Source organism: Myripristis murdjan, chromosome 11 (assembly GCF_902150065.1).
Source record: "Myripristis murdjan chromosome 11, fMyrMur1.1, whole genome shotgun sequence".
Taxonomy (NCBI): domain Eukaryota; kingdom Metazoa; phylum Chordata; class Actinopteri; order Holocentriformes; family Holocentridae; genus Myripristis; species Myripristis murdjan.
Window position 1 is genome coordinate 19,440,507 of NC_043990.1, and position 27,804 is coordinate 19,468,310.

At 42.9% G+C, this 27,804-nt stretch overlaps 1 protein-coding gene across 2 annotated transcripts; it reads left to right on the forward strand.

The window, feature by feature from the left end:
* Nucleotides 1-158: 158 nt before the first annotated feature.
* On the forward strand, nt 159-27,637 carry cpne4b (copine IVb). 2 transcript variants are annotated; one of them, XM_030063568.1, is made up of 17 exons: nt 159-382; nt 4,548-4,738; nt 10,267-10,446; nt 13,642-13,713; nt 13,984-14,058; nt 14,634-14,717; nt 14,866-14,955; nt 18,773-18,871; nt 18,973-19,059; nt 19,286-19,345; nt 19,438-19,571; nt 21,509-21,563; nt 21,752-21,803; nt 22,112-22,216; nt 22,469-22,602; nt 22,916-23,152; nt 26,695-27,637. In XM_030063568.1, exons 2-17 carry the CDS (start codon nt 4,568-4,570, stop codon nt 26,824-26,826), a joined length of 1,767 nt encoding a protein of 588 aa, XP_029919428.1. In that variant the 5' UTR covers nt 159-382; nt 4,548-4,567; the 3' UTR covers nt 26,827-27,637. The 2 variants fall into 2 exon arrangements, with proteins under 2 accessions (XP_029919428.1, XP_029919430.1); XM_030063570.1 differs by lacking the exon at nt 22,112-22,216.
* The last annotated feature ends 167 nt before the right edge of the window (nt 27,638-27,804 follow it).

Below are 27,804 nucleotides of genomic sequence, written 5' to 3' on the forward strand. Positions count from 1 at the left end.
CACCACGAGATGGCGCTGTTACACTAGGCTTCGCAGTCGCCGGTCCCTAGGCACGGTGCGCTCTCTGCGGCCCCCGATGGAGTCAGCGGATTACAAACTCCAGTTAAGTGGCGCACCGTCCTCCTCCTCCCCATCTTTCACCCGGAGGAAACCCAGGCGCACGGAGCGCATCCTCACTGTGCCCGCCGTTTGGGAATTAGGATTCAGTTCTGTTTGCCTGTCAGCGCCAAGCCGGCCGAGCTCTGCAGTAAGAGTGGTAGAGAAAGATATAGGCAGAGAGAGTAGGGAGATGGGTCCGGAGACGGTGAGATATCCGTGATTGTCAAGTGAACGGCGGCGAAGTTCTTCGGCTCCGCTCGGATCTTTTCTCCAGGTCGTTGAGGTGAGTTTCTCACTGCAGGAGAGCGGAGCAGCCCGGATGGTGCATGCCTACCTGGTGCATGAGGCACGCAGATAGCCTATCCCGTCTATTGCCCTGCACATTATTCTTCTTCTCATCACAGACACTGTATGATTTTGATTGATGGGCATTGCTTTATGTTGGCTTTAAATTGTTATAGCTTGCGACTGAATTGTGACAAAAAAAAAAAATCACTCTATGGCCTCAAATCTGGATAGGAATCTTTATTTATACAGCATGTGCCACTTGAAGGATGTGTTTTTCTTCTACAGAATAACACAGCTCAGATGATCATGATTTTTATCATCAAGTGGTCCTACCAAAATAGTGTCTCTTTGATGTCAGGTGTATTTTTTTTCCCTCTTAGAGGAAAACACCTTACCATTCCTTGAAAGCTTTTGATGTGTTACCTGTTAACTCTTAAGATTTGACAAAAACGTGTATGAGTGTATTCAGTTGAGGAGACAGGCAATCACAAGAAATAGCAAGGATATTCAAAACAAACATGATTTTGTGGAGCCCGATCAGACAAGATGAGAGGATAGCTAGATTGTGTCTCTATCTCCACCTCATCTCTCTCTCGCTCTCTCCCTTTCTGCTTCATTCACTATCTGTCACCTTCCTATATCTAATCCTTCCCTATCTCAACCTCTCTCTCGCCCTTTGCTTCCTCCTCTCTGGTTCTTCCCCTCTGTCAGATCTAATAACACTTTTGAGTTCACCAGACTGCTTCACTTCTGATACTCCTCGCTGCCTTTTCCCAGTCCCATGCCTGCTTCTGTAGCCAGTGTCTCAGTTCGGTGTTTTGCTGTCACCTGCCATGAATAATGTTCTGTATCAGGTTGCATAACGTAGCACATGCCTCTGTAGATTATGCTGTAAGATGTGGCTGCACGTCACAGTGTTACCTCTTTGTCTGATAGTCAGTGGTTGACAGAGCAATTACACAGTGCACCTATGTGTCATGGACCTGCCTGCTCGCTGAATCATTAATGTCACGTATGTCACAGTCATGCTATACACATGCACACGCGAAGATAGAAGCACACATGGACACACACACACTGTCAAGGGCTTGGCAGTGATTTATTCTCACTGTGTGGAGAGTAAGAGCGAACAGCGAGGAGCCTTGGAATCATTTTAAGGCATCTTAGATAGCCTGGCAGTCAATCAAAGTTGCACTGGTAATTTGTGTGTTATCTTGATTTACTCACCAATTTCAGAGCATACAATCCCACTGCAATTCTTTTTTTTTTTTTTTTTTTTTTTTCAGAGCAACTAGCCTCCTCTTTTCCAATTTTTACACGTCTGCCTGTGTGGTGATCGCTTTCGGTAACACTACAGTGCAATATAGTGCAATATGCTGCAATTTATTACAATAACACGTCCTTATCAAATCTTTGGAATGTGTCTTGTATTTCCGACTGTTGATTTGGTCTCATACAAAGGGGAATAAACATGAAAGAGCTCCTTCAAAACCCCACACAAACAGTTGAATTGAGTGAAATTAGGCCCCATAGTACCACATTCGTTACTGTGGCATTATGACTAATGACTAATGAAGATATACAAAATATTCCATTGCAGTTTGCCAAAGCTATTGTGCAGGATTGTTTTTGTTTTTTCCCCAAGACATTACTGCAGTCTCCTGTGTCAAAGTAAAATACGGCAACTCAGTGTCATCAAAGTGGTATTGTAAAGTAAAGGCCAGCTGATCCTTTACTGTAATGTAATGGCTGATTCTACCAAGGGCTCCGTAGCTCAGGCTGTTCTCTGTCCTCTTGACCAGAAATCTTCCACATCCTCTGTCAATATCAGTGTCATCTGCTGTCAACCGGAACAGACAGACATCTGCTGCTGCCCACACACATGCATGCGCACTCACACACACAGACACTCACACACACACACGCAGACAAATCCTGTGACGTGCACATGTGCGCATATGGAAACACAAACACACACCACCTACATGCAGGTCTGTTGTGTGTCAGACACCTGCCCTGTGGCTCCGTCCGCTTCCTCTTGTCTGTACACAGCCATTCAGTCCTGCTTAGCTAAAAATAATCACCACCCAACACACACATGGAACATGAATTATGGAAGACAGAGGGAGAGAGAGAGAGAGATAGAGCGCAACAGAGAGTGGAAGATGGGGAAGAGAGAGCGAGTGGGGGAGAGAGACATCCAGGTCAGAGTCAGACCCAGTTCCAAGAGCTTAGCTCCCCAAGGATGATACTACTAGACCGCTGCATTAATATTCAGTTTCTACCATCCAGCCTATCAGACCAGCGGTAATCCCTCGATTGGGACTAACTGGACTTGAGACTACCTTCAGCTCAGCACTCTACACCACTGACTGAGAAAACAGACTCATGCATTTTGAGCTTAATTATACATGTGATGCAGTGTTTCTAATGTAAAAGCGGAATTATATTTTGTTTTACACAACAAGTCAATCCAATGAATGCAAACAATAAAATCAAAGGCTGATAAGGTTCAAATAAAAGATTAAAACAACATAAAAGAACAAGACAAGAAAATAAGAACAGACACTTAAAACAAGGCAGCAATTCTAACTCTGAGAGGTCTGCTGTTTCAGAGCTTAAGGGCATGCACAGACAAGGTCTTATCAACCTATATGCTGGAAAAGCCGCCAAAGCTCCGCCTCAAGATGTGAGATGCCCTAGAGGACGGAGAGATGTTAAAGGGTCATTCCTATACTCTGGAGCCAAGCCATGAAATGCCTTGAAGGTAATCAATACAATTTTAAAATCCAGTCTAAAACTCCAGCCAATGGAGAGAAGCAAGAATAGGCGTGATATGGGACCTTAAATTTGTCCTTGTTTGCAACCTCGCTGCCAAGTTTTGCACCAATTGCATCTGAGCTACAATTTGGTGAGTCAGACAGGTGAACAAGACATTACAGTAGTCTAGACATGAGTTTGTCAAGGCAATTTTCTCAGTGTTTACAAAAAACAAGGAAGATCCTGTTTTGGCAGTGTTTCTAAGATGGTTTAACAACTCTAAGTGACCTTTAGCATGCTGCACAAAATGAAAATTACCATCAAAAATTACACAGGTTTCTAGAATGAGATTTGATGTTGGAAGCAATTTGCACTTAGACTTGCTCGGATTAGCTCAGTGGCAAGCTTCGTGCCAACAGCAAGGAGTTCATCTTTATCTGAGTTCAGCTGGAGACAGATGCACGATATCCAGTTTTGAACATTTGCAAAGCAATCAAGCACGACAGAAGGCTTGCTGGGATTGTTAGGGTTGATAGACAAATACGGCTGAATATCATGAGCACAGCAGTGAAATTATACATTGTGCTGACAGATCATATGTTATAAAGGCAACATATTAACAGAAAATAAAGTAAGACCAAGGATCGAGCCTTGAGGAACACCATCAGTGGTTTCTATGTGGAGCCTCTGTTTGTTATGGGGACAGATCTGCCTTTCCCTTTCATTGGAACATTACACTGTCATCACAAGTTTATATGATTTAAAAAAAAAAAAAAAAAAAAAAAACATGAATTAATGTGAGAATCTTCTGTGTAGCAAATTTAAACAAAGAGCTTTTGAGAGATTCCTTGAGGGTACATCAAATATTTGTGTTTGGGTGTGATTTCCAAGAGTGACATATGGTTGATCATTTTGAGTGAGTAAGCCTCCTCAGTTAGCATCCGTCCTCACACTGCCTTTTGTAGGAGAGGAGACACCCAACAGTTTGTTCTGGTTACTCAGCAGGACTCACTCCATGTGTGTGTGTGTGTGTGTGTGTGTCTGTGTGTGTGTGTGTGTGTGTGTGTGTGTGTGTGTGTGTGTGTGTGTGTGTGTGTGTGTGTGTGTGTATGTGTGTGTTTGGGGACTTTGTCTGATGATCAGTTTCTTCAGAGTCTCGACCTTGAACAGTTTGGTACCTGTCTGCTTAGTCAGGGCCACTGCATCTGCTCAAGTCAAACAAACAGAGTTCAAATGAACTGCAGTGTTTGCAATTTCATTCTGCCATCCAAAATACTCTATCTATCTATCTATCTATCTATCTATCTATCTATCTATCTATCTATCTATCTATCTCCTAAATTAACCACACTTTCATCCTCTCTCTCTCTCTCTCTCTCTGTCTCTCTCTCTCCTTGCAGTGTGTGAGTGTGTGTTCAGCATGAGTAACATCTATGAGTCTGCAGAGGCCACGCTCGGCTTCATCAGCTCTCCATGCCTCACCAAGGTGGAGCTGAGAGTGGCCTGCCGGGGCATCTCGGACCGCGACGCCCTCTCCAAGCCCGACCCCTGCGTGGTGCTGAAGATGCAGTCGCACGGGCAGTGGTTTGAGGTAACGATGTGGGGTTGGTGTGCGAAGGGGCGAGTGGGAGGGTAGGAGGCAGCAGGGTGTCTTGAGGGTTATCGAGGCTGTCCTGTAACCAGGGGGTCAGCTTTAGATGGCCACATCAGTGAACATGTCCATTCTTCTGAAGTGTCCTTGTGAGTGACAGTGACTCATGGTTTTTACCCACTGTAAGACATTCTGAGCAAGAATGGCAGTGGTGTGTGTGAGTATGTGCGTGCCCGTGTGTGTGTGTGTGTGTGTATTTGTGTGTGTGTATGCATGTGTATTCACGTGCATGCAGTCTGACTGTCTACCGAGAGATTTTGAAGAACATCTGGTTCCACAGATGAAGATTAAGACAATTAATTAGAAAATGTATTAAAAATAAACATTTTATAATGCTTTATGAGGTTAGACCTTGCAAATGCTTGTAAATGCACATACCTTGTTAACATCACAGAAATTTGGTTATCGTTTCTTTTGGAGTCGACTGAAGAGGTAAGGACATGATAAATGGAGTGAGCTAGTTCAGGCTGTCAACTCGAGCTGCGCAATTACATACACACATGACATGCCTCTCTTTGCACACATCATCTACCAAACGAACCCTCCCGTCGTCTATTTTAGCTGCAAAATATTCCCCATCTCTCCCTCTGGCATGTCAATGCTGCTGCTGCCCTGCACTGCTCTTTCAGCCTTTCCGCCACCCCAGCATCCACCTGTAAGCTCCGGCTAGGGGAGGAGAGATATTTACTCATCACTCCTCAATATCTGCTGTGTATGTAAACATATCAGCGGGGAGTGATGAACTTGGAGCGTAGATGTCAAACTCTAACCGTATTCTGCTGGTGTAATAAAACATTTCAATTGTGAGCTGTCTGTCTGAACTGTTTCTCTGATAATAGCTAAGCATAAATAAAATCCACAGCCATTTTTAGAAGGGAGAGAGGGCATGCTGGAAAGCAGGCTTAACATTCACTCGGGCCAGAATTATCCTCTAAGGAAATTGGAGGAAAATAGCATCAAAAAGAGCTAAAATTTAAGTTCTCTTTAAATCAATAATAACATATCAGAGCTTCATGAGAGTTAATACCTGTGTGCATTCAGAAAGCAGGCAAAACTAGATAAAGATGTTAGGCAAAAATGTAAACATCAGAGCAAGGAAGCAGGCAAAACACCGTAGTATCATAACTATCATCGAAATTGTGTTGGATTCTGGTCTGACAGTGAGATTCTGCTGAAATCGCACCATCTTTGCTCACACTTCCCCTCACATCACAGCCTCAGCTTAGACAGCACTTCTCACCAGTTGCTAACATCATCTGTGGGTACAACCTGTCTCATCCTGCCTCATGAGTTTCAGTCTGAAAGTAATGTCTATCATAGTGTTAAAATAAGGTCCTATGTTAGAGAGTTTTATTCTTCAGCCTGTACGTGCGCGAGTTGTTTGAGTGTATAGAATCCACGAAAATGTGGACATCCCATAGTTAGGATTTAAGGGGTTTAATCCTAGAATGCATGACTTCACTGACGTGCAGTTTTCCAAGAGCACTGTCAAAATAAACCACACTGAAAAGTCAACATATTGACATAAAGTGTGCATTTCACCTCATAGAAATATAATAATCACACTTATCGGGCACTTCAGTTGGTTCTGTCTAACCCTTAGAAACAAACCACTTAGTCCCCTTGTTTTTGTGCACCACATATAGCATTTATGATAGGCTATATATGGTGCACATGCTATAGGCCCTACACATGTACACTGAACTGTTTTTTTTTTTTTCTATATGTGACGTGATGATAACAGTGATTAAAGCAATGACCTGGATACAGCCTTGAAGGATGTTTTAGCTGGCTGTGTGAGGATGCAACATGCATTTCAGGATGAAAGGAACGTCACAATCTCAGAAAAATACCCAGGCAATATTTTATAAGTCTTAAAAAGTCACTATATATGTCCACAAAACTATATGTAAATATAGTTTTGTGGAGAGATGCCTTGAACTGTTGCAGTCTTAAAAAAAAGTAGACACACACACACAACCTAAGCATATGTTTCCCATACTGCAGGAATCAGTGTATTCAGAGACAATAGAAGTCAGTGATTTAATTAAATCAGTTTTTAACTGTCTCCCTGTTGGAAATTCAAAATTCGAAACATACAAAACAAATTCATGCAATTTGCCATGAGACAATGTGTGCATATGATACACTAAAGAAACAAGCCTGTTATCTAGTGATTTATCTAGTGATCTAGTGTTTTACCTTGAAATTAAGTAAGTTTGACCTTGCTCACGGAGACTTGGGGTACTGACATATAAAAATAATATTCTGAAAATATACTGAAGATAAATATACAATTTAAAAGAACAAAAGCTGACAGGACATTTTGAGGATTGCATGGATATAAAAAGATAAAGTATTTTTCTCTCCACCCTGCTAGTGCATCCTCGAGTATAAGAGGATCAAATATATTTTCAGGGCCTGTTACAGATAATGCCACAATCATTTTCCATTTCAGTGTTTCCTCACAGGACTTCTTCTATACACAGCACATTACACTAAATTACTCAGGCATAATATTGAATACATGGTTGACTAAATCACTGTAAGTAAGCAAGGGTTTAAGCTATCACACAGAGTTCTGATTGTGTTGCTAACCTTCTCACACAGTGTTGGGTTATATGGGTTATAGCACATAGGCTCCATTATGGATCCTAATCATGAACATTATTATAAAAAATAGATAGGTGTAGATAGGTGTGCAGTTAATATTTAATGATGATATCATTATTTTTTTAAAGCTCTCTGTTTCCATCAATGTCTAAACATACCAATGTATTATTGGAATCTACTATTGCCTGTACCTCCCATAAGTAAATAAATCCATTAAAACTAACTTGCAGAGACTGCACTGACAAGGCAAATGCTCCTCGGAAGTGACCGGAGCCCAAACTGATGACTTCAAATTGCTTCCTCCCAGCACCCAAAATAACCCAAGGTGTCAATTACATGATGATTCGCACAGAGAAAAGTAAGAAAATCTCTCCTTTTAAGTAATTATAGCGAAGCTGCAATCAGTAAATGTCTGGGATTACTATTTGCTAAATGACTAAAACAATTCACTGATAATCAAAATACAATGAATTATTTTTCTCTCGACTGAATAATCAATTACCACACAGGTAAATGCCACATTTAATGGTATTTTCTCACTTATTCCATTGCTGCACATTGTTACTTTCCTCTGGCAGCAGTGAAGAGGTAAAACACAACCTTAAAGATTACATTTGAAATGATGGATTATGTTACATGATGCAGCTGTAAGTCTCTGCAAGCTGTTTTCAATGGGTTTTTAAAGACAATTGGAGGTTATGACTTCCAGAAGATAAGGCAAACAAGCGATAGAACAATCAGTCGCAGCTTGTAACTGTGGCATCGGAGGGTTTGGTGTCTTCATAATGGTAGAAGAAAAAAGAAACACTGGCATTACCATTTAATCTTTTGAGAAATATTTCTGTCACCTCAAAATGGGGAACCATGTACAGAATGTTCTGGCCTATTTCTCCTGCTCATCCAAAACACATCCACACACCCTCCAAAGCGAGCTGCCTGCCCCAGTCCTTTTGACATCAAAAATAATAAGAGCGCAAGGCAAAAATTTCACGAAATGAACCACTGCACAATGATTTAGAGCTCATAGCGTGCGATGAAAGGCCCCCGATGGATGGAGGCAGCAACATCCTGGAATAGACTTATTAAATTGAACAAACACACTGAGGTTTAGAGCATCGCCTTATCAAATTGCATCACACAGGTTTCATAATGAAACTCGCTGAAGAAAAAAATTGGAAAATTGCCGTTACAGTCTGCTCCTGTCTTTCTCCTCCAAGGCTCCCAGATCCACCTTGCTCTTTTAAGGACTTTAAATGGAATCCTCTATTTCAACAAACATCTTATTCCCATTGGGGCCTCATTAGTGGCAGTAGCCCGCCTACCACCTGCACTTTGTAAGAACATAGTGTGAGCGGAGAGATAAGTCCGGAGGAGTTTTAGGGGAGAAACCGAGCTTTATCCACTTCTCTTTATCTCAGAGACAGAGAGGCATATGCTTGACTGCATTGTCTTCCTTTTAAATATGTAGGTACTCACACACCCACGCATGCATGGACATCCTCACACACTCGGCGGTTTCACACAAACAGACATGCATACAGGCATGCACGCACACGCCCATGTACACACATTGTCACAGGCGCAAAGATTACACACACATATTCCAGTCTCCAGAGGGACTCACGACCAAGCACTCATAAAGTAGTGCAGCAGATTCTCTCCTTGGAGACTTCATGAAAAGCTGCTTGTACAGTGTGCTGTGCTGGTGAGAAAGAGAGAGAGAGAGAGAGAGAGAGAGAGAGAGAGAGAGAGAGAGGGAAGGAGAGAGAGAGAGAGAGAGAGAGAGAGAGAGAGAGAGAGAGAGAGAGAGAGAGAGAGAGAGAGAATGTAAGTGGGTGTGTGTTTGTGTCTTTTATAAAGCCTTATGTCTTATAGTAAACCCCTTTATGAGAATTGACAAATGTTATCATTTACCATCAGATCCAGAGTGTGTCAACAGGGTAAATGCGTGTAAGTATGTGTGTGTGTGTGTGTGTGTGTGTGTGTGTGTGTGTGTGTGTGTGTGTGTATGTTTGTGTGTGTGTGTGTGTGTGTGTGTGTGTCCATTTGTACATGTTCCTTTTTGCTTTGATGAGATTCCAGCCCTTTGAGATGTATATCAGAAAATGGCCAAAGTCTGTGTGGGATTGTGTGCATACGCCTGAATCAGCTAGTGTGCTGTTTACTTGTGTATGTGTGTGCAGCCAAGCATGTGTGTGTGTGTGTGTGTGTGTGTGTGTGTGTGTGTGTGTATGTGTGCATGTCAATGGGTTATCAGCAATCAAAAGGACCCAGTTGTTGCTGCTGCCATTTTTCTATTGGCCGTCCTGAGAGTGATTTCTGTGTCAAGCAGTTTGAGAGAAAAACAAAATCCAAGATCAATGTCCTCTTTCTGTAGTCAGGAAACCATTTGCCTGATTTTAGCCACCAAGAAAAATCCATATTCCCAAATCTCAAGCTGCCAAGTGTAAACAATGTTGCAGTGGCTATTTGTGGTAATTGCTGTATCGCTGCAAAGTCACATCTGAACCACTGAAGTTCACCCTCAAATGCTGTGCACTTGACAAATGTTTATATCTCAGTCTGATTTTGAGGAGCTGCAATAAATTGATTTCTGTTTATGCCTTTTTGAAAGTATTTAAAATGCTTGGGTTAATGAGCAAATGAAAGCCGATGTAAAAGTAAAAAAAAAGGCTAAAATTGAAATATAAGGTCATCTTGCATGTTTTGCGTGATGACGATGATTTTCTCAACTTTCAAGATGTGCCTCACTTGCTATACATGGAAACTGTAGTTATTACTATATTTACTCCCTTCATTGGTCTTGTACTTTCAAGCATCAAACAGGAGACGAGTGTGTACATGTGTGTCTGCAGGTGGACCGGACAGAGGTGATCCGCAGCAGCATCAACCCGGTCTTCTCCAAGATCTTCCTGGTGGACTTCTACTTTGAGGAGGTCCAGCGGCTCCGCTTTGAACTCCATGACATCAGCTCTGCCCACAATGGCCTCCGCGATGCCGACTTCCTGGGAGCCATGGAGTGCACCTTGGGACAGGTCAGTGCACCTTGGACAGGACAGTGGGTCAGTGCATGGCCAAATTGGGAGCCCAGCTAAAGCATGGGTGTTAGTTAACAGGAGTGAAGGAGTGATGGGATTGCTGAATGCGGAAATTAGTCATACTTCTTTGCAGTCCTGCCCCTTAAGGTCATTGATTCAAATCTGATTAATGACCTGTCTTGGGAAGCTACACCTCCTCATATTTTCACTATCTCCCTCCACTTTACACCATCTAAATAATCCCAAATGTCATAAAGATAAAAGACGTGACTAAACATGAAAAATGCATGTTAGGTCTCTTACTGTAGAAAGTGGTATGTGAGGGTGCGGTTAACTGAAGATGCTGTGCACGAGCAGATGTTTATGAATAGCACACAGTGGAGTGAGTGAGCTTAGCATAGGACCCGACCATGCATCCGATGAATGCATGTTTCCACAGGTGAGCACAGTGTGAAGAACACATTAGAACTGGAGCGTGCATTTTCCATGAGCGGAGTGTATCACACTGGTGTTATGTTTAGCAGTGCGTCTTTTGTGAGCCTGCTTGTGTGTTTGAGTGGCAGCTTGTGTGCCCTCAGTTTGACCTAATGAAGCGTAATCTTGTGTAAAGTGCCTTGATCTTGCTCAGATGTTAAAAGAATGTACCAGGGAATGTGTGCTGTAATTAGGGTGACAGTGTACCTTTAAGGTTATTGAGGCCAGCAGTTAGCAGTGTATGGACTTCTGATGTGATCTGGTGATCAGAGGTCACCCGATGTCACCATCTGCATTTACACACTGCTGTCAATATGCCCTTGAGCCCTCACTTTAAGTGCTGAGGAGGCTTTAAATGCACTGTTTTAAAAGCATTTATGTGTCATTATGCTGGAAGTGGCATTTCCAGCCAGCCAAGGGCCAGATCGCACACTAGATCAGGCCTGAGGCACCATTGTGTCTGGCCTACATGACTTTTGATTTTCTATTAATATTGGCCCAGTTCTGCACTGCCAGAGTGCAGATATACCAACCCCAACATACACTGCGACTTCCTGGGTTTTCGACATCTCAAAACACCGGCGTGCCCCGCCCCCTCCGCCCCCTGACGAGCTCATTAGCGGCTGATCGCTTCCATCTAGACAGTTATTAAAGAGCTAGCACGCCAGCCAAAAGCAATGTCAAAAGGAAAAGTGGTAGACAAGTGGGAGGTTGAGTACCTGTCTGCTTAATAAGAATAAATCTGTCTGTCTCATACATGGAGCTGATGTGGCTATAATGAAAGAATATAACCTTAGGAGAGATTATGAGACAGTTTTTATGTTATGCATGTTATGCATTGTCAAGTTTTTTGCTCGTTTGTTTTGTTTTTTTCATTTGTTTTACGTGATCACACGTCAACCTGCCGATATTTTGAGAGTTGACTTGAAATACTTTGGCACATTTTGACCAAATGACTCATGTAGTTTAATTAGAAAATACTAGATTTATTCTAATTGTGTGTCGGTGATGAGCGTGTGTGAGTAAAAACACTCGACTGTAGATGATTCCCGTTATCTGGTTATTTTTATTCCATGAGATGAAACTATTTGTCATTAGAAAAGAAAGGATACATTAGCCTCTCTTCATATCATTTTCCAATCTAGTTTAGTTTTAAATATTATCATTTTGTTTTATAGAAAGAAACTGGGAAGGAATGTTTCATGTGAAGTTCATATTTGTGTGTGAATCATGATTTTTACTAAGAAAATATTTCAATCAAAAGAATGACCACTTTTTGTCAAAAGTGTTTAGTAAATTTAGGGCATGTTTGGCCCTCAAATTAGTTGTGATTTTTTTTTTCAAATCACCCCATCAGTCATTGATTTTGCATGGCATGGCAAAAATACACTGTGTTTTCAGCACCTATCAACAATCCTGGAACAGAGGTTTTCTTTGTGAAGACTTTTTGAGCCCATCATGATAAATCCATATCTCCCTGCGCAGGCCAGCCATGTTAAAGTTTTCAGCACCTTTCTCGTCCTCCCCAGTGGTTGTTGACAAAAATCGCCGCCGGACTCAAGCGCCTCCTGCTCCCTCCCCTGCTGTTTAAAACAAGTGCACCCCCCCTCCGTTCACAAAGGCCAAAACCATGAAGCGAGTGAGCGCAGCAACTGAAGCAAGTTGTGGCACTAAGCCGAAAAGGCCACGTTCTGAGAGCATGATAAAAATAAAAATAAATAAATAAATAACGTGCCGAAACACACCATAGATGGTTTAATTTAGTAGAACCCAAAGTTTCTCCTGGGCTGGCCTCTTCTCCTTCTTCTCTCTTGTTTTATGGTGGTGGATAAACAACTATATGGTGTATTACTGTCACCAGCTTAACATGAGCATGGACCAGGACATATAATCAACAAACCTAGCTGTTAGATCCTATTTATTATTCCTGTAGCATTTAAAAAAAAATAATAAGTTGCTGAAACACACATTTCTTGAAGACGTGGCTAGCCTCCATACTGCCATGAGGTAAAATTTGATTATTAATGAGTGGCTTTCTGAAACATTTACATCCAAACTTGTTGCTTCCCTTCAGAATCACGTAGTGCGTATTTAAATTAAAGGGTAAATCATTAAGGCAGGTTTACCGTGCTTTCATTAGCAGGGGAGCAGCTTCCTTGAGCTACTTTGAGGGAAAGGGGAGTTTCCAAGTCGTAAAGGGTCAGTCCTTCATGAAGCAGAGAGTGATGGGAACAACCCCTCGTTGCAAAGGGAAGCTATCAGCAACATAAAGCTGGTGGATTTAGAAAAGTTGGTAGAATTGAGATAATTGGCATGGAAGAGGAGGATTTGGCGATACAGATCTTGACGGAGGGCCAGCGAGCTGTGCAGAGATGGGATAAGACGCTGCCAGCATTTTGTTTGGGTGAGGACAACAGCGCTTTGCATTCAGAACACTGCAGCCTGTCCGGGGCTTTGCCTCGGCTAACACAGCTGAAGCACCAGAGGCATGTTGTGGGATTTCAGTAACTGATAGGAGATGGGAAAGTCCAGCTGGTTAATTCAGATCCATTCAGTGAAAACAGACGGGGGGGGAGAAAGACGGAGACAGAGAGACAGAGCGGCAGAGAGAGCGTCTACTAAAACATGCATAAAGGGTGTTAGACAGGACTGCTGCTTTTTCCAGTATGGAGGCTTATTCTGTGATGTGTGAGTGTGTGTGTGTGTGTGTTTTTTTAGATCGTCTCACAGCGGAAACTGACCAAAGCTCTACTCAAGCAGGGAAACACCGCTGGCAAGTCTTCCATTACGGTAGGCCGTAGAAAATAACATGCTCACACACACAAGAAAAAAGCCAAAATATGCACACCACAGCACACACACACACACACACACACACACACACACACACGGACACACATATATACACACACCCTCAAATACTCTGAATTAAGATAATTAAGCTGAAGATGCTGGCTGTTCAAAGTGTTTTGTTCCTCATTTCCATCTCATTTCCCCTCCCTCTTTTTTCTTCTTCTCCTCTCTCCTTTCATCTTTCTCTCTCCCTCTCTCTCTCTAAAGGTAACAGCAGAGGAGTTGTCTGGTAACGATGATTATGTTGAACTCTCCTTCAGTGCTCGTAAGCTAGATGACAAGGTTTGTGTGTGTGCATGGGTGTGTGTGTGTGTGTAAAAGTGGAGCGGTATAAGATTTGGTGATGCAGCAACTTAATAAGTAAACACACACACACACACACACACACACACAGCATACAAAGCCACAATCTGGCATTAGAGGGGCCAGCTGAGATAGGAGGGCTAATCAGCGCCCCACCCACCCTTCACTCACCCCCATTACCTCACCAACCCACCCACACACACATACACACACACACACACACACAGACATACACAGATAACTATATTAATTTTCGGCATCCACACGCACGCACGCACACGCGCCTCCAGACATGGATGAATAATCCAAACAAGTTGTGCCAGAGGGAAAAGATGGAGGAGGGCAGGGGAGGTGCAGATGAATTGAAGAGGACAGGAAATGGATGGGTGGAAGAAAACAAGAGAGAATGGAGGCAAAGAGGAGTGAAATAATGATTCTGTTAGTGTGTGAATGATTTACAGTGATCAAAGGAAGTTCTGAGGCAGTGCCTTACGTGTGTGTGTGTGTGTGTGTGTGTGTGTGTGTGTGTGTGTGTGTGTGTCTTCCCTCTGAAGGATTTCTTCAGCAAGTCCGACCCTTTCCTGGAGATCTTCAGAATAAACGATGACGGGTCTGGGTCACTCGTTCACAGAACTGAGGTGCAGCAGCTTCACACACACACACACACACACACACACACACACAGAAATATTCTGTTTTAGATCTGTGATTAACTAAATGCACATGATCTGTGTGTGTGTGTGTGTGTGTGTGTGTGTGTGTGTGTGTGTGTGTGTGTGTGGGCAGACGGTCATGAACAACCTGAGCCCAGTTTGGAAATCCTTCAAAGTTTCCTTGAACACACTCTGCAGTGGCGACCATGACAGGGAGCTAAAGGTGAGTTTGTGCCTCCAATCCACCCACAAGATAAAATGTAGCAGGATGTAATAATGGAAACACAATTTCAGCTGCAACAGAATGTCAAAAAGGTAAAAAAAATCTCAATAAGTCCACACATCTACTGCCAATATCAGTAGATACAACAGTCACTGGCCTTTAAATCTTTCACTCTTCATCCTAAAACAGGGGAAGCTGTATCGCTGGAAAGTCAGCCTCCTTCTTGCCCTGTGCTCAGGCTCAGTTCACTTCATTTTTAAGCTCCCTCATGAGACACATTACACATTTATCTAACACAAAAACATGGAGCTACTTCAGGAAGGAGGGCAAAAACCATGCAGCAAAGAATTCTACATTTGTCTGGCATAAAAATAAAATAAAATAAAGTGCAATCGCTTTAAACCAAACAAAACAGCCAAATAAAGCAAACAAAAGATATATAATAATCTTTTTTATGGAAAAATATCAGTTCCAGTGTAATGTAACAATAGGCAAACTAACCCAACCAAACATGACCTATCTGAAAATGTTGTCGTTCTCCAGTCAGCCAGGTGAAGTGTCTTTGTCCAGATTACACTCAGGAAAGAAGCTACTGCTACTCCATTGCGGCCTTCTCCAAAGCAACTTAGTTTTCAAATTTGTTAAAAACTACGTCCATGTGGCGTTTTTCATCACAAAACATATCAGCAGCGAAACAAGTTGTCAACATAATAGGTGAGTTTTTCCACTTTGAAACTGCAGTGTACTAAGGACAGACACAAAAAGACGGATTCAGACAGGCCAGGTTCATGGCGTCAAAAAGCTGAGGAAACAATCCCATCAACTCACAGCCTGGTGCTGGCGGTGTTTTAGTTTTCAAAAAATCAAGACAAATTCAAAATGGCTGCTTCACATGAACAATAGTAAGAGATTCACTGAACAAAATGGATACATTACATGGATAGATTATCAAATTTGATATAAGTTGTGAGCCAGCATGCCAGCAGGTGTGTGTGGGGGCTATTTGCATATTCATGGATCCACGAATACTAAATAAAGTGTGGAGTTAAATCTAAGTCATTTTAGGGCATGAAGCCTATATTTTTGCATGGAAAAAAATTATAAATCTGTAATATTGATGAACAGAGATGAGTTTTCAGTGCCTGGAGGAGGCCTTTAAGTTTATTTTTCCTGCTTTTGAAAGTTCAAATAAGGGCAAAAAATGACAATAAAATGAGTCCATACAGTGCACACAGTATGATCCCGATCTTCCAAAGTGAATGATCCCATCTCGGGTTAAATGACCTTTTTACCCCATTACCTAGCACAAATCTTCACCTTTAACAGCAAAACAATTCATGCTAATGTGCAACCAAGCCTTGTGTGTCCACGCTCTGCTTGCTGAGAACTCGCAGGAAATCACCATGACATACTCACACAAATTCTTGTCAAGCACGAAATGGATGTGGGAGGCTTGGGTTAGGGTGAACTGTTTTGCTATCCAAGGCTATTAGTGAAGATTTGCAGTAAATAATAGTGTAAATATAGGTATTTTCTACACAGGTAGCAATCATTTAGCTTTGGAAGACTTGAATCATGCAGCACAAGCTCTATGGAGTTATTTTGTTGTCATGTTTTGCCCTTTTTTGAACTTCTAAAAGCCATACCCATCGAGTTCAGTTGTTTGGAAGAAAGCTGCTGTGGAGTTGCACTGTAGCTACCTGCAGCAGTGGCATGCGGGTGAGTAGATTTTAGCAAAATTTCATGTTTGGATGAGCTACTAAGGTTTACAGGAATGCCAAATTGAACTAAATGTAACCAAACCCAATCACGAAACAGCCTGAGCCCTCTTCTTCGGGTCGAAGCTCAGAGTCAGGAGTCGAGACCGGGTCACATGTTGCATTTGCGGATGTCACGGTGTTATTTAAGGAGCCGAACGGGTGTGAAAGAGCTCCGCAGTCCACCTGAACTTTCACCTTTACTCACCAGAATAGATCTATGTGCGCGTGTGGGCATGAAAGTGGCGACCGCACATTGGCTCCAAACAGTTATTCTTCCATGAATAAACATGAGCTCGTTCATTAAATATTCAGAGGCATCTTAACTCTGCATGGTTCCTGACAGCAGTGGAAAGGGCTTACACACACACACATACACACACACACGCACACACTCGTATACACATGCGCACACGGGCTTACACACACTCAGACCCACATACAGATGAGCGCCGTCGGCTATGGTTTGCAGGGCTACCTGTTTGAAGCGTCAGAGCTATAGTGAGAAATGGCAGGGCAGAGATTTCTATTCAGACCAGAGCCCGCTTTTCAGCAGGCTCTTAACTGACCAATGCATAAATGCATAATCCTCCACGGCAGTGTCTGGCTGTCCCTTTGTTTCTCTCCCTATCCATTTCTCCACCTCTCCACCCATTTTTTTCCACCCTCCGACTGTCTGTCTCTCTGCCTTTCTGTTCCTGTTTCCTCTCTCTCCCTCTTCTCTCTCCATCCATCAGTTAGTATTCACTGAATGGAACGGAGGTTTTTCATTTTTTCATTACTCTGCCGCACAGAGCTCTCAGCAGCTTAAAGTGGAGGCAAGGCCACGAAAGCACACACTCACACAAATTAATGTCAAATACAGAAACATAGACGCACATATGTACACACAGAAAAGCACACACTTCAGACATAGGCGAGGTTAGGCAGCAGCCTGAGTGGGAGACGGCAAACAAGGGGATTACCTCTGGTCTTTGTCCTTAATCAAGTGCTGGTGGGTTGGGTTTGGCCGCTACTCATTGCAGTGACCTCACATAAAAAGGTCACGAGGCTCTACAAAAGAAATGCCTCATTTACAGCCATTATACCTGTGTCAGGAAGGGTGTCAGGAAGACGCATTTCCACGCCTGTGTGTGTGGGTTTTTGAGAGTGTTTGTGTCTCTGTACTCAATTCACTGCAAAGAGATCCATGTGAGCATGCTAATTAGCCTAAAATTCAGTCTTAAAATCAAAACTTTCTTTTAATTAACTGGAACAAATTTACCAGTGGGATGATTCAGGTGCCGTTTGACTTGTTTCAGGATTTTTGTTTTTTCTGGCAACAAGTATAAAAATGTTCAAACAAGGCAGAATAAGGCAGATCAGCCCACTAGGGTCAAGAAAATGACATTTGATTCAAGAAAATTCTGCAAACAAGTTGGAAACAAGTGGGATTATCTCATCCCACCGGCTTTTTTTTTTTTTTTTTTTTTTTTAGTTGTTCTAAGAAAAGCAAAATTGTAAGACTGTAAGACTTAGTGTTAGGTCTATTGATCGAATTGACTGGACATCATTGATTTTGGAATTCCAGCCCAGATATTGGCTCCTTTTGTCGTCTTTTAAAAGTGAGCGATTGTTTCCATACAGTGTCTTTGACAGCGCTCATCTCCTGCCTGCTGACCCCTGCTTTTCACTGGTGATGGAAGCCATTTATCTTGTGTTGTAGCTCTTTTTAGAGAAGGAAACTATTATGCCTCAACCCACTCGAGACCCCCTCCCCCAGACACACACCCACACAGACACACACACACACCCACACCCACACCGAGGTGTCTCTACAGCTGAGTCCCTCTCAGCATCTTCAGATTAATATTTCACCGCTCCACTGCCCCCCCACCAACACCTGCTTATCAATCATTCAACATGGCATTTCCCTGCATGCCTGTGCGCACATGTGAGTGTGTGCATGTGTGTGCGCGTGTGGTTAGGTGTCATTGTGTGTGTTTTTGTCTGGAACTCTAATCGAATGTATATGATTGTGCACATGTGTGTGTGTGTGTGTGTGTGTGTGTCTTTCACAGTGCACCGTATGGGACTGGGACTCTAATGGCAAACATGATTTCATTGGGGAGTTTCAGACCACCTTCAAAGAGATGAGAGCAGAGCAGGAGGGCAAGCAGGTGAACACACACACACACACACACACACCCGAACCTACACCACACCTCAAGAGTCAGCAGCTAATCTGTGCATGCATGAATGTGTGTGATCGTGTGTCCAGATCCAGTGGGAGTGCATCAACCCTAAATATCAAATGAAGAAGAAGAACTACAGAAACTCTGGCGTTGTCATCCTCAACCACTGTAAGGTGAAGAAACGCTCCCGCAGTCCCAGAGCTCTGCTTCCTCCAATCTCTGCCTGTTTACATGCTGCTTCCCTCTGATGCGTCTGTCATGCATCGCCACACACCCAATGCAGCTACTTCCACCATCGCTTAGTGTTTTTAAATCCATCCCCTCTCCCCATCACATGTCATAAGAAGTTGAAAGCTGATGTCATGATGTGGCCCTAAATTTTGTCGTTTCTACTGACAGATCATAAAAATGTATTCCTTCCTGGATTACATCATGGGAGGCTGTCAGATCCAGTTCACAGTAAGTGTGTGCATGCATGTATCACTTTCATGATGTAGCCGCAAGTCAGTGTGTGTGCATGCTCGCTCATGCTGGGCGCGTGTGTGTCCCAGGTGGCAATAGACTTCACAGCGTCCAATGGGGACCCCAGGAACAGCTGCTCGCTCCACTACATCCACCCCTACCAGCCCAACGAGTACCTCAAGGCCCTGGTGGCGGTGGGGGAGATCTGCCAAGACTACGACAGGTAAAAACCACCCCATCAATCACCATTCGCCTAATGCTGGCATACGCACAAACACACACAAACAAACACACACGCACATACATAAACACTGGTATTTTCAAAGCATAGCTCCCTCTAGAGCCAAATCAGACTAACTTACAGCCCTTACAGCGCTGTTTGATTTCTGTATTTCTCAATTTAAGCAATGGAAAACAACACTGGTGAGTTCCACATGGGAGCTGGCATGAACTGGGTGATGAATGATGGGAGTTTGGAGTGTCTGTATGACAAGTCAAAAATCTCAAAAATCCAAAGCATGATGTTCGTTCATGTGTTAATGTGATGATGTTAATATGATGACATTATAGCATGTATGATAAAATGTTAAAAGCCTGTATAGTTAACATTTAATAATGTGTGTCAAACGATGTTTAGCTTATCTCACATCTCACTAATTCCTGTGGAAGGTCACATTATGTTTTGCTGTATTCACTTACTATAGTGTCCAATGGGAAATATGGTTTTATATAGGTTTTATCAGTTATATTGCATGTTTAAGTTCATGTGCCACATTATGTGTGAGTAAAAGACTGCATAATCATAATCATTTAATCATGTGACTCAGGAGTTAAGAAGTCTGGTCCGTAACACTGATTTCTAATCAAATTAATAAGCTACATCTTGTGCCTAAAAGTTATTATTCCTTGATTACTGTAACAATCAGCTAGTTGGAGTTAGAACCTAGGAGATTCTTCCAAGATCAGTTTTAACTTCAAACGTGGCACAAACAGCTGATCCTGCAAGATCCTTTTCTTCTGCCTCGTGGAACCATCTGGCCGCGCTCCAACTGAAGGAGGAGCTACAGATGTGGCTTTGGTGGCGGCGACAGCAAGAAGCTACAGTGCACACTGAACTGGAAAACAGAAACAGCGGGACACCGATTTAGATTTTCTGTACATGCACCGACGTGCTGACAAGCTCGTGACATACCTTTTTCACAGCAGCCATTTTGGCATGAACAGCAAGTAAACACAGGTGCTCCTGGTGCCTTGAAGAAAGGTTCTCTACATTCAGGTCTGACAGAGCCGGGGTCCTCGTGTCGTTCATGCTCACTGGAAAGACTCTGGTTCACTTAAATACAACAGAGCCATAATTAATGTCATTATTAGCACCAAAGTTTACCTGCTATTTCATGTCAGAATCACTGCTGTGAAAAAGCTCGGTATGTCCACCAATATGCTTGGCAAATTTCACCACGCGTCACTTTCATGCCACGAATGTGATTCATTCGTCTGATTGGACAGTTAGCTCATCATAGGCAGATGATTGATCAGCCAACTTAGTTTTGTAAGATAAGATAAGATATTCCTTTATTAGTCCCACGGTGGGGAAATTTCACACCTGTTGTAAACACCTGTTGCTGCTGCTACTTTGAACCCAATCACCCAGACTTCGTATTAGGAAGTGGAGTGTGGAAACAAAATGAGAGTGTGGCTCTGACAGGCTATGTAATTTATTCACAGTGGCAGAATCTTGTAAAAAAAAATTTTTTTGTCTTTTCTTTTCTTCCACGTCTCTATGCCATCTCTGCTACAGTCTAATCCATGGATTCTGGCTACAGATGTTGCTATGGTTGCATTTCTGTTACAGTGTAGCCGTGGATGCTGGCGACAGATGTTGCTATGGTTACATGTCTGCTACAGTGTAGGGGCGTTGCCATGGTTACAGTGGGAAAGTTGCTGTCCTTCTCTGTCTGTCATCCTCTGCTGATGACTGAGGAGCGGCTGGCACCGCTGCATGTGTTTATCAAAGGAGACATACATATTGACAGATCTAATCAAAAAAGCTTAAAAGTTTAGAAAATAATAATTTCCAAGGTCTTGTCTGTTCTTCACCGTCCCCCTCTGCATTTATCACCATCCTCTCACTGAATCCCCTGCTTTCCTTTCTTTTTCCAGTGATAAGATGTTTCCAGCGTTTGGCTTTGGAGCCCAGATACCACCTGACTTCAAGGTAAGACACGCTTGGTGGCAGGGGGACTGCTGGCCGGCTCAGATATGTCTGTTTTGTGCAGCTGCTTGTTTTTGACGGAGATGAAAGCAGAATGCATCTGTCAGCCTGTAAATTGGACTGAACATGTTGTGCGAGAGTCTGCTTTGCCGTGTCAGTAAACGGCCCCGTGTTCTCTGCCCTGCTTGAAGGTTTCACACGATTTCGCTGTGAACTTTGATGAGGACAATCCTGAGTGTGCCGGTGAGCTGTCAAACACACACACACACACGCACACACACACACACACACGCACACATACACATGTACACACACACATAAACAGAAACACACACACTCATTTATGCATCATAAACAAGAACAGTCATATGTTATCAGTGCTGCATGACTCTCCCATCTCTCTCTCTTTGTCAGTGTCATATTTCTTCCTCTATATCTGTCTCCATCTGTGTCCCCACACTCTATTTCTTTTCCTCTGGCTCTCTATCATTCACACAGTATAGGCAAAAACACATACTCACACAGCTGGGTGTTTCGTCCCTATGCTGCAGGAAGTATTTTTGGCTCCAAAATAGAGAGAACAACAACACTAATCTGTATGTGTGAAATGGGTCTCTCCTCGCTTCTTCTCACACAGCTGCATTCCTGCCGTGAAGGTGTGTGTGTCATGTGCGCGCGGGTGTGTGTATATGTGTGTGTGTGTGTGTGTGTGCCCGTGTGTGTGTGTGCTGGTGTTTCTGTGTGTGAATATCAACAGAGTTTGAAACTCTGAAATAAGCATTAAGCCTACTTTGTCTGAGGAAACGTTTTTAGTGTCTTTGAAAAATGGCAAGTCACCTTGGAATGCAATCATACATACATAATGACAGTGTATCTGTGTGTGTGTGTGTGTGTGTGTGTGTGTGCAGGAATCCAAGGTGTGGTGGAGGCCTACCAGAATTGTCTCCCTAAAATCCAGTTGTACGGGCCCACCAACATTGCCCCAATCATCCAGAAAGTGGCCTCTTCTGCCTCCGAAGAGATGCACACTAAGGAGGCCATGGTGAGTGTGTGTGTGTGTTGGGTGGGGCGGGGCTTGAAAGGAGTGGTGAAAAGAGTGGTGAGAGGAGTTGAAAGAGGGGAATAAAGGGAGAAAGAGCAAAAAGAGACAAATTGAATGGAGGGAAAAGCAATTGATATTAATTTAATTCCTCTCATAAATTTTAGAGCAAGCATTCCTCTCTCTCTCTCTTCCCTCTGCTCTCCAGTGGATTAGAATGACTATTATTCAAATTAGCCCTTGACGAGGAGCCACTTCTAAAACATTAAAAAAACATCTAACAGTTTCCTTTTCCCACTTTTTTTCCCACTCTCAGGAATATTTTATCCTGCTGATCCTGACGGACGGCGTCATCACCGACATGGCGGACACACGGGAGGCCATCGTGCACGCCTCTCACCTGCCCATGTCCGTCATCATCGTTGGGGTTGGCAACGCCGACTTCACCGACATGCAGATGCTGGACGGGGACGACGGGATCCTGCGCTCACCCAAGGGCGAGCCCGTCCTCCGCGACATTGTCCAGTTCGTCCCTTTCAAGGACTTCAAGCACGTGGGTTGAAGTGTAGTGTCCCCCTTTAAGTGTTTGGTCACAGGATTTATGGAGTCGCCTGGAAATTTAGAGTCTTTTCCGGTCAGGAGATTTTAACGACTCTGTAGGGAGGTCAGGGAATATCAAGGAATTGTACAAATGATTCACCACATGACAATTAGGGCCGGTCAAAATGAACAAAATCATAAAACATAATATCTCTATCGATACTTTGATGATACTGTAGCAATGACTATTGGTGCTTTAGTAAGATATTAACACATAAGAGATTTTAGATAAACAGTCACTAGTAATAGACAAGAGTAGTATTAATAGCTAGAACAGTCTAATTAGTTCAGAAAATTGTATTTTATGATGATGATGATGATGATTTACACTTTATTGTCAGCTGGGGTTGAAATTTTTCACGCATCAACAGCAGCACCATTTGTAGCAGCACATAACAAAAAAAGAAATTAGGACATAAGACAAAGACTGACTCATTTACATAACATCACAGTCACTGAGGACAAAGCTCAGTGCAGATATCAGGATGCCTCAGTGTACATTCGATCTGGGATTGCGCTCCTTGTTTAACTTTAGGACGGACTGGGACACAAAAGAGTGTTTCAGTCTGACCCTGTTGAAACGTGGAACCCTGTATCTCTAATTTGATGGCAGCAGTACAGAGTCACTGTTCACAACATGTTTGCGGATAGTTTGCCAGCCTCAGTATGTTGTTGTGGTACACTGCAAAAACTCAAAATCTTACCAAGAATATTTGTCATCTCAATTTGCCAGTGGAAAAAGTGAAAATACACTTGAAACAAGTGAAAATTGTCTAAAAACAAGTTATTTCTTAGGTGATCATGTTTTATTTTAAGTGTAATGAGATATTTTGACTAGAAATAAGACAAATATTCTTGGTAAGATTTTGAGTTTTTGCAGTGTAGGCTGATTCATAAAGTTTCTCAAGAGATTGTCCTGTAATCTTTAAACATTTTACTGTAATGCAGCCTTTAAAACCAGGAAAAGACAACACTCTTGTCATATCAAGATACTATAATATCCCAAATCCCAGATGATATCTAGTCTCATATCACAATATTGATATAATATTGTTACCTTGTCCAGCCGTAATGGAAATATACCAGAAAGTGTTTTACACATTTTTAAAACTAAGATGTTTTTCAGCTGTTTTTCTACATTTTGTGGGCAATTCTCTGAAGGGGATGACTTTTTATTTTAGAACTTTGAGAATTCCTCGGAGCTAGAAAACAACATTAAAAAAACAAAAACAAAACAAAACAAAACAAAAAAAAAACAAGGAAGGGATCCTTTTAATAGGTCACGGTAGCACTCTGATTAAGTTATGGAAAGTCGTGGAAAAGTCATGGAGTTTCACATGCGGGATGCAGTGGGAACCTCGGCCACCGGTTAGAGGCAGCGTTTCTCCTCTGCATCTACAAACAGTTCCTCCTGGGGAAGGAGGGGGGGGGGCAACAGCACGGCAGCAGCATTTAAAAGGTGCCTCTTCAACTCCGGCTCCATCTGTGTGTGTAGGTGGTGTGTGGGTGGTTGCAAATGTGTGTGCGTGTTTGTGTGTGTGTGTGTGTGTCAGGGGATAACAAGTGTGAGTATGTGGGCGTAATATGCTTGGTGCGCTAGTCAAAGCACATCAGCTATCTGCTTACTGTTCAGGGACTTCGTGTGTGTGTGTGTGTGTGTGTGTGTGTGTGTGTGTCAAAGTGTATGTAAGTGTATATGTGTCTCTGGAGGCATTAATTGTGTCTGACTTTGACAGGGTCTGTTTGGCTGGGTCTGTTATGGTGTGTTTGGTCTGTGACAGGTTGAGAAATGAACCAATTACATCTCAACTAAACGGAGAGAGAGAGACAGATAGAGAGGGGGGAAGGAGGAGGGGAAGAGAAAGGGATATACCAAAGCGTACAGAGGGAGAGAGAGAGAGAGAGAGAGAGAGAGTGGGCCAGTGATGATGAGTGAAAGAGAAAGTTCGGAGGGAAGGAGGGAAAGAGGACAGGTGGAGGGAAGGGCAAGAGATAACGCGGCGGGAGAGGGTAAAAAAAGGAAAACAGGAGACGAGAGCTAAAGACAAAGGGGAGCGAGGGAGTGTGTGACAGAGGTGGAGAGGTGATTGGAGAGGTGATTTTCTGCTCTGTCGTTTCTTTTCAGAGGGGATTAGCAGGACAAAGCTGCTGCGTGACAGGCGGAGTGGGGGATAACAGGTAGATAGGCGAGGAGGAGAGAGAGGAGGAGGGAGGATAGAAATGAGAGGAGGAGGAGGAGGCTGGGGTGAGTGCACTTTGATGGGGCATTGTCTCAGGGAATTATGCGAGACGGAGGAAGACTGAGGATTCGGAAGTGTGTGCGGCAGGAGTGTGTGAGTGTGTATGCATGTGTGTGTGTGTGCGCTGGCGGGCAAATGGCTGGCCTCTATGCATGCCCACAACTGCCTTGGCATGCGTGTATGTGAGTGTGTGTACAGGCATAAATTGAATTAAGTTTTTGTTGTTGTTTCAATTAGTGTTGCACTTAAGTAAAGTTTGGAGGTATACTTTACTTGAATACTGAGATTTCCTTCCTAGAGCATGTTACACCTTTCCTGTGCTATAATTTGAATTAAATATTCCTGCTTTTGCTCAGGATATTCAGGAATGAAGTATCAATGCATGATATCAAACATGATTGGCTCCTGAAAGTAATAGTTTCTAACTTGTGAAAATCTAAGTGAAAAAGTTACATATCTCCAAAATGTCAGCGTTTCAGGACCTAAGAACAAGCCCTGATTTCACCTTGACAACTATGCATTTTTGTTGCTATGCTATGGGGTTTTGAGGGCCATTCATAAGCAACCGGAGGTCGGCGAATTCTGCCATCCCGTACAGGATCATATAATTTGATAACTGATGAAAAAACTTGAAAATCTGCCAAATTAGAGGTTCAGGTTTTTACACAACAGCAGCAGTATTTCCAGAGGAAGCAGAAACAGGCACAACTGCAACGCCTGCATTATTTGTTGAACTTGTGTGGTTTAAAGGGACACTTCACTGTCTATATTTACATATATATATGTAAATATAGACACCAGGGCACTAGGGCTGGATACAGATTCGGGGTGGAGAGGTACAATTCACCTGTGTTTTTAGGCAGGAAATAGTTCCCAACAAAAATTTCCACCACCCAAGGCTGTGGATTACACTGGGCATCTGCGTCATGACATGGGGTGAGGGGATATTGGATAGATGGATAGATTGCACAAGGGGAAAGTCAGAATATTTTTTTCTGTATTTTGGGGGAACTGTTCCTTTAAGCTTTGCTGTCAGTGCTTCCTATTCCATTTGCCACTTTGAGCACCTATGCAGAATCCAATCTGAGAGGAATAAGTTGTGCTGAACTAGACCGAGCCCAGACTTCATTCTCAACAGTAACCTGTCGCTTCCCAGAGCCAGCCACAGCTTGTATATGTGCACGGTGTGTATGTGTGTGTGTGATGACCTCTCTCTCTCTCTCTCTCTCTCTCTCTCTCTCTCCATGTGTTTCAGGCCTCCCCGGCTGCACTGGCTAAGAGTGTTTTGGCAGAGGTCCCGAACCAGGTTGTGGATTACTACAACGCTAAAGGCATCAAACCCAAGTGTATGTCTGACTATGAGTCCACAAGGACCTTCAGCCCCTGACAATGGACTGCACACACACATATACACAAACACACACATATGTACTGTATAATACATACACACATGTGAAAGCACAAATACACACACACACTTACACACACACACATACACTCATCCCATACTTGTCATACATACAGTAGGCTAGCTCAGAGAATTAGCTCGTTCTGGTGATTTTGAACTATTCCATTGATGACTATTGCATGTTTGGCCACAGTGGCGTCATCTGGGAAATGATCCCTGTCTATATCAGAGATATGTTTATAGAAATAAGAGCAGTCTTTTGAACAAGCATGCAGACTCCAACCATAGCCCACCCAAAGAAATGACACTCCTACCTTATTTAGATAACTAGCAAGTACATAGACCAAAAGATCTGTGACAAGGCAAGCCCTAATATGTGAGTGCATAATAATCCCGAATGCTTAGAATTAGCCTCGCAAATGTAAATCTATGAGAATGATAGTGTACCTGCTAGTCTACTGCGAAAATGCATGTATTATTCAGCTCCAGCTACTATCCGATTTCCACTAGCCGCTTGCTAGTTATGAAATAAAGTATCTTTGTCATTTGAGTGACATTCAGGGTTGTCTTGGGTGCTTTGGGTTCTTTTCTACAGATTTGTTTGAGATTTTGCTAAAAGGAAATGAACAAAATGAATAATTGTAATAATTTCTTAACCTTCTTACATTGTAAAGAGTTTCGGGAGGATAGCCAAGCGTGTGTGGTAGACGCTCATCTGTGTGCTGAAGACCAGTTTTTTTCTGTATTCTGCATGCTGATTATAATAAAGACACTATGGTTTTCTCCCTTGCGTGTGGCGTCCGCTGTTTGTTTAACATCCCCGGTGGTCTGCGCAGAGAAAGAAAGAGCAAGGTGGCAATCTGTCGTTGGATGGATTTATATGCAGACTTCAACTCCGGGCAGCAAACTTCTGAATAATCATGCACATCACTTGCGTTCTCACACGGACAGGCCTGG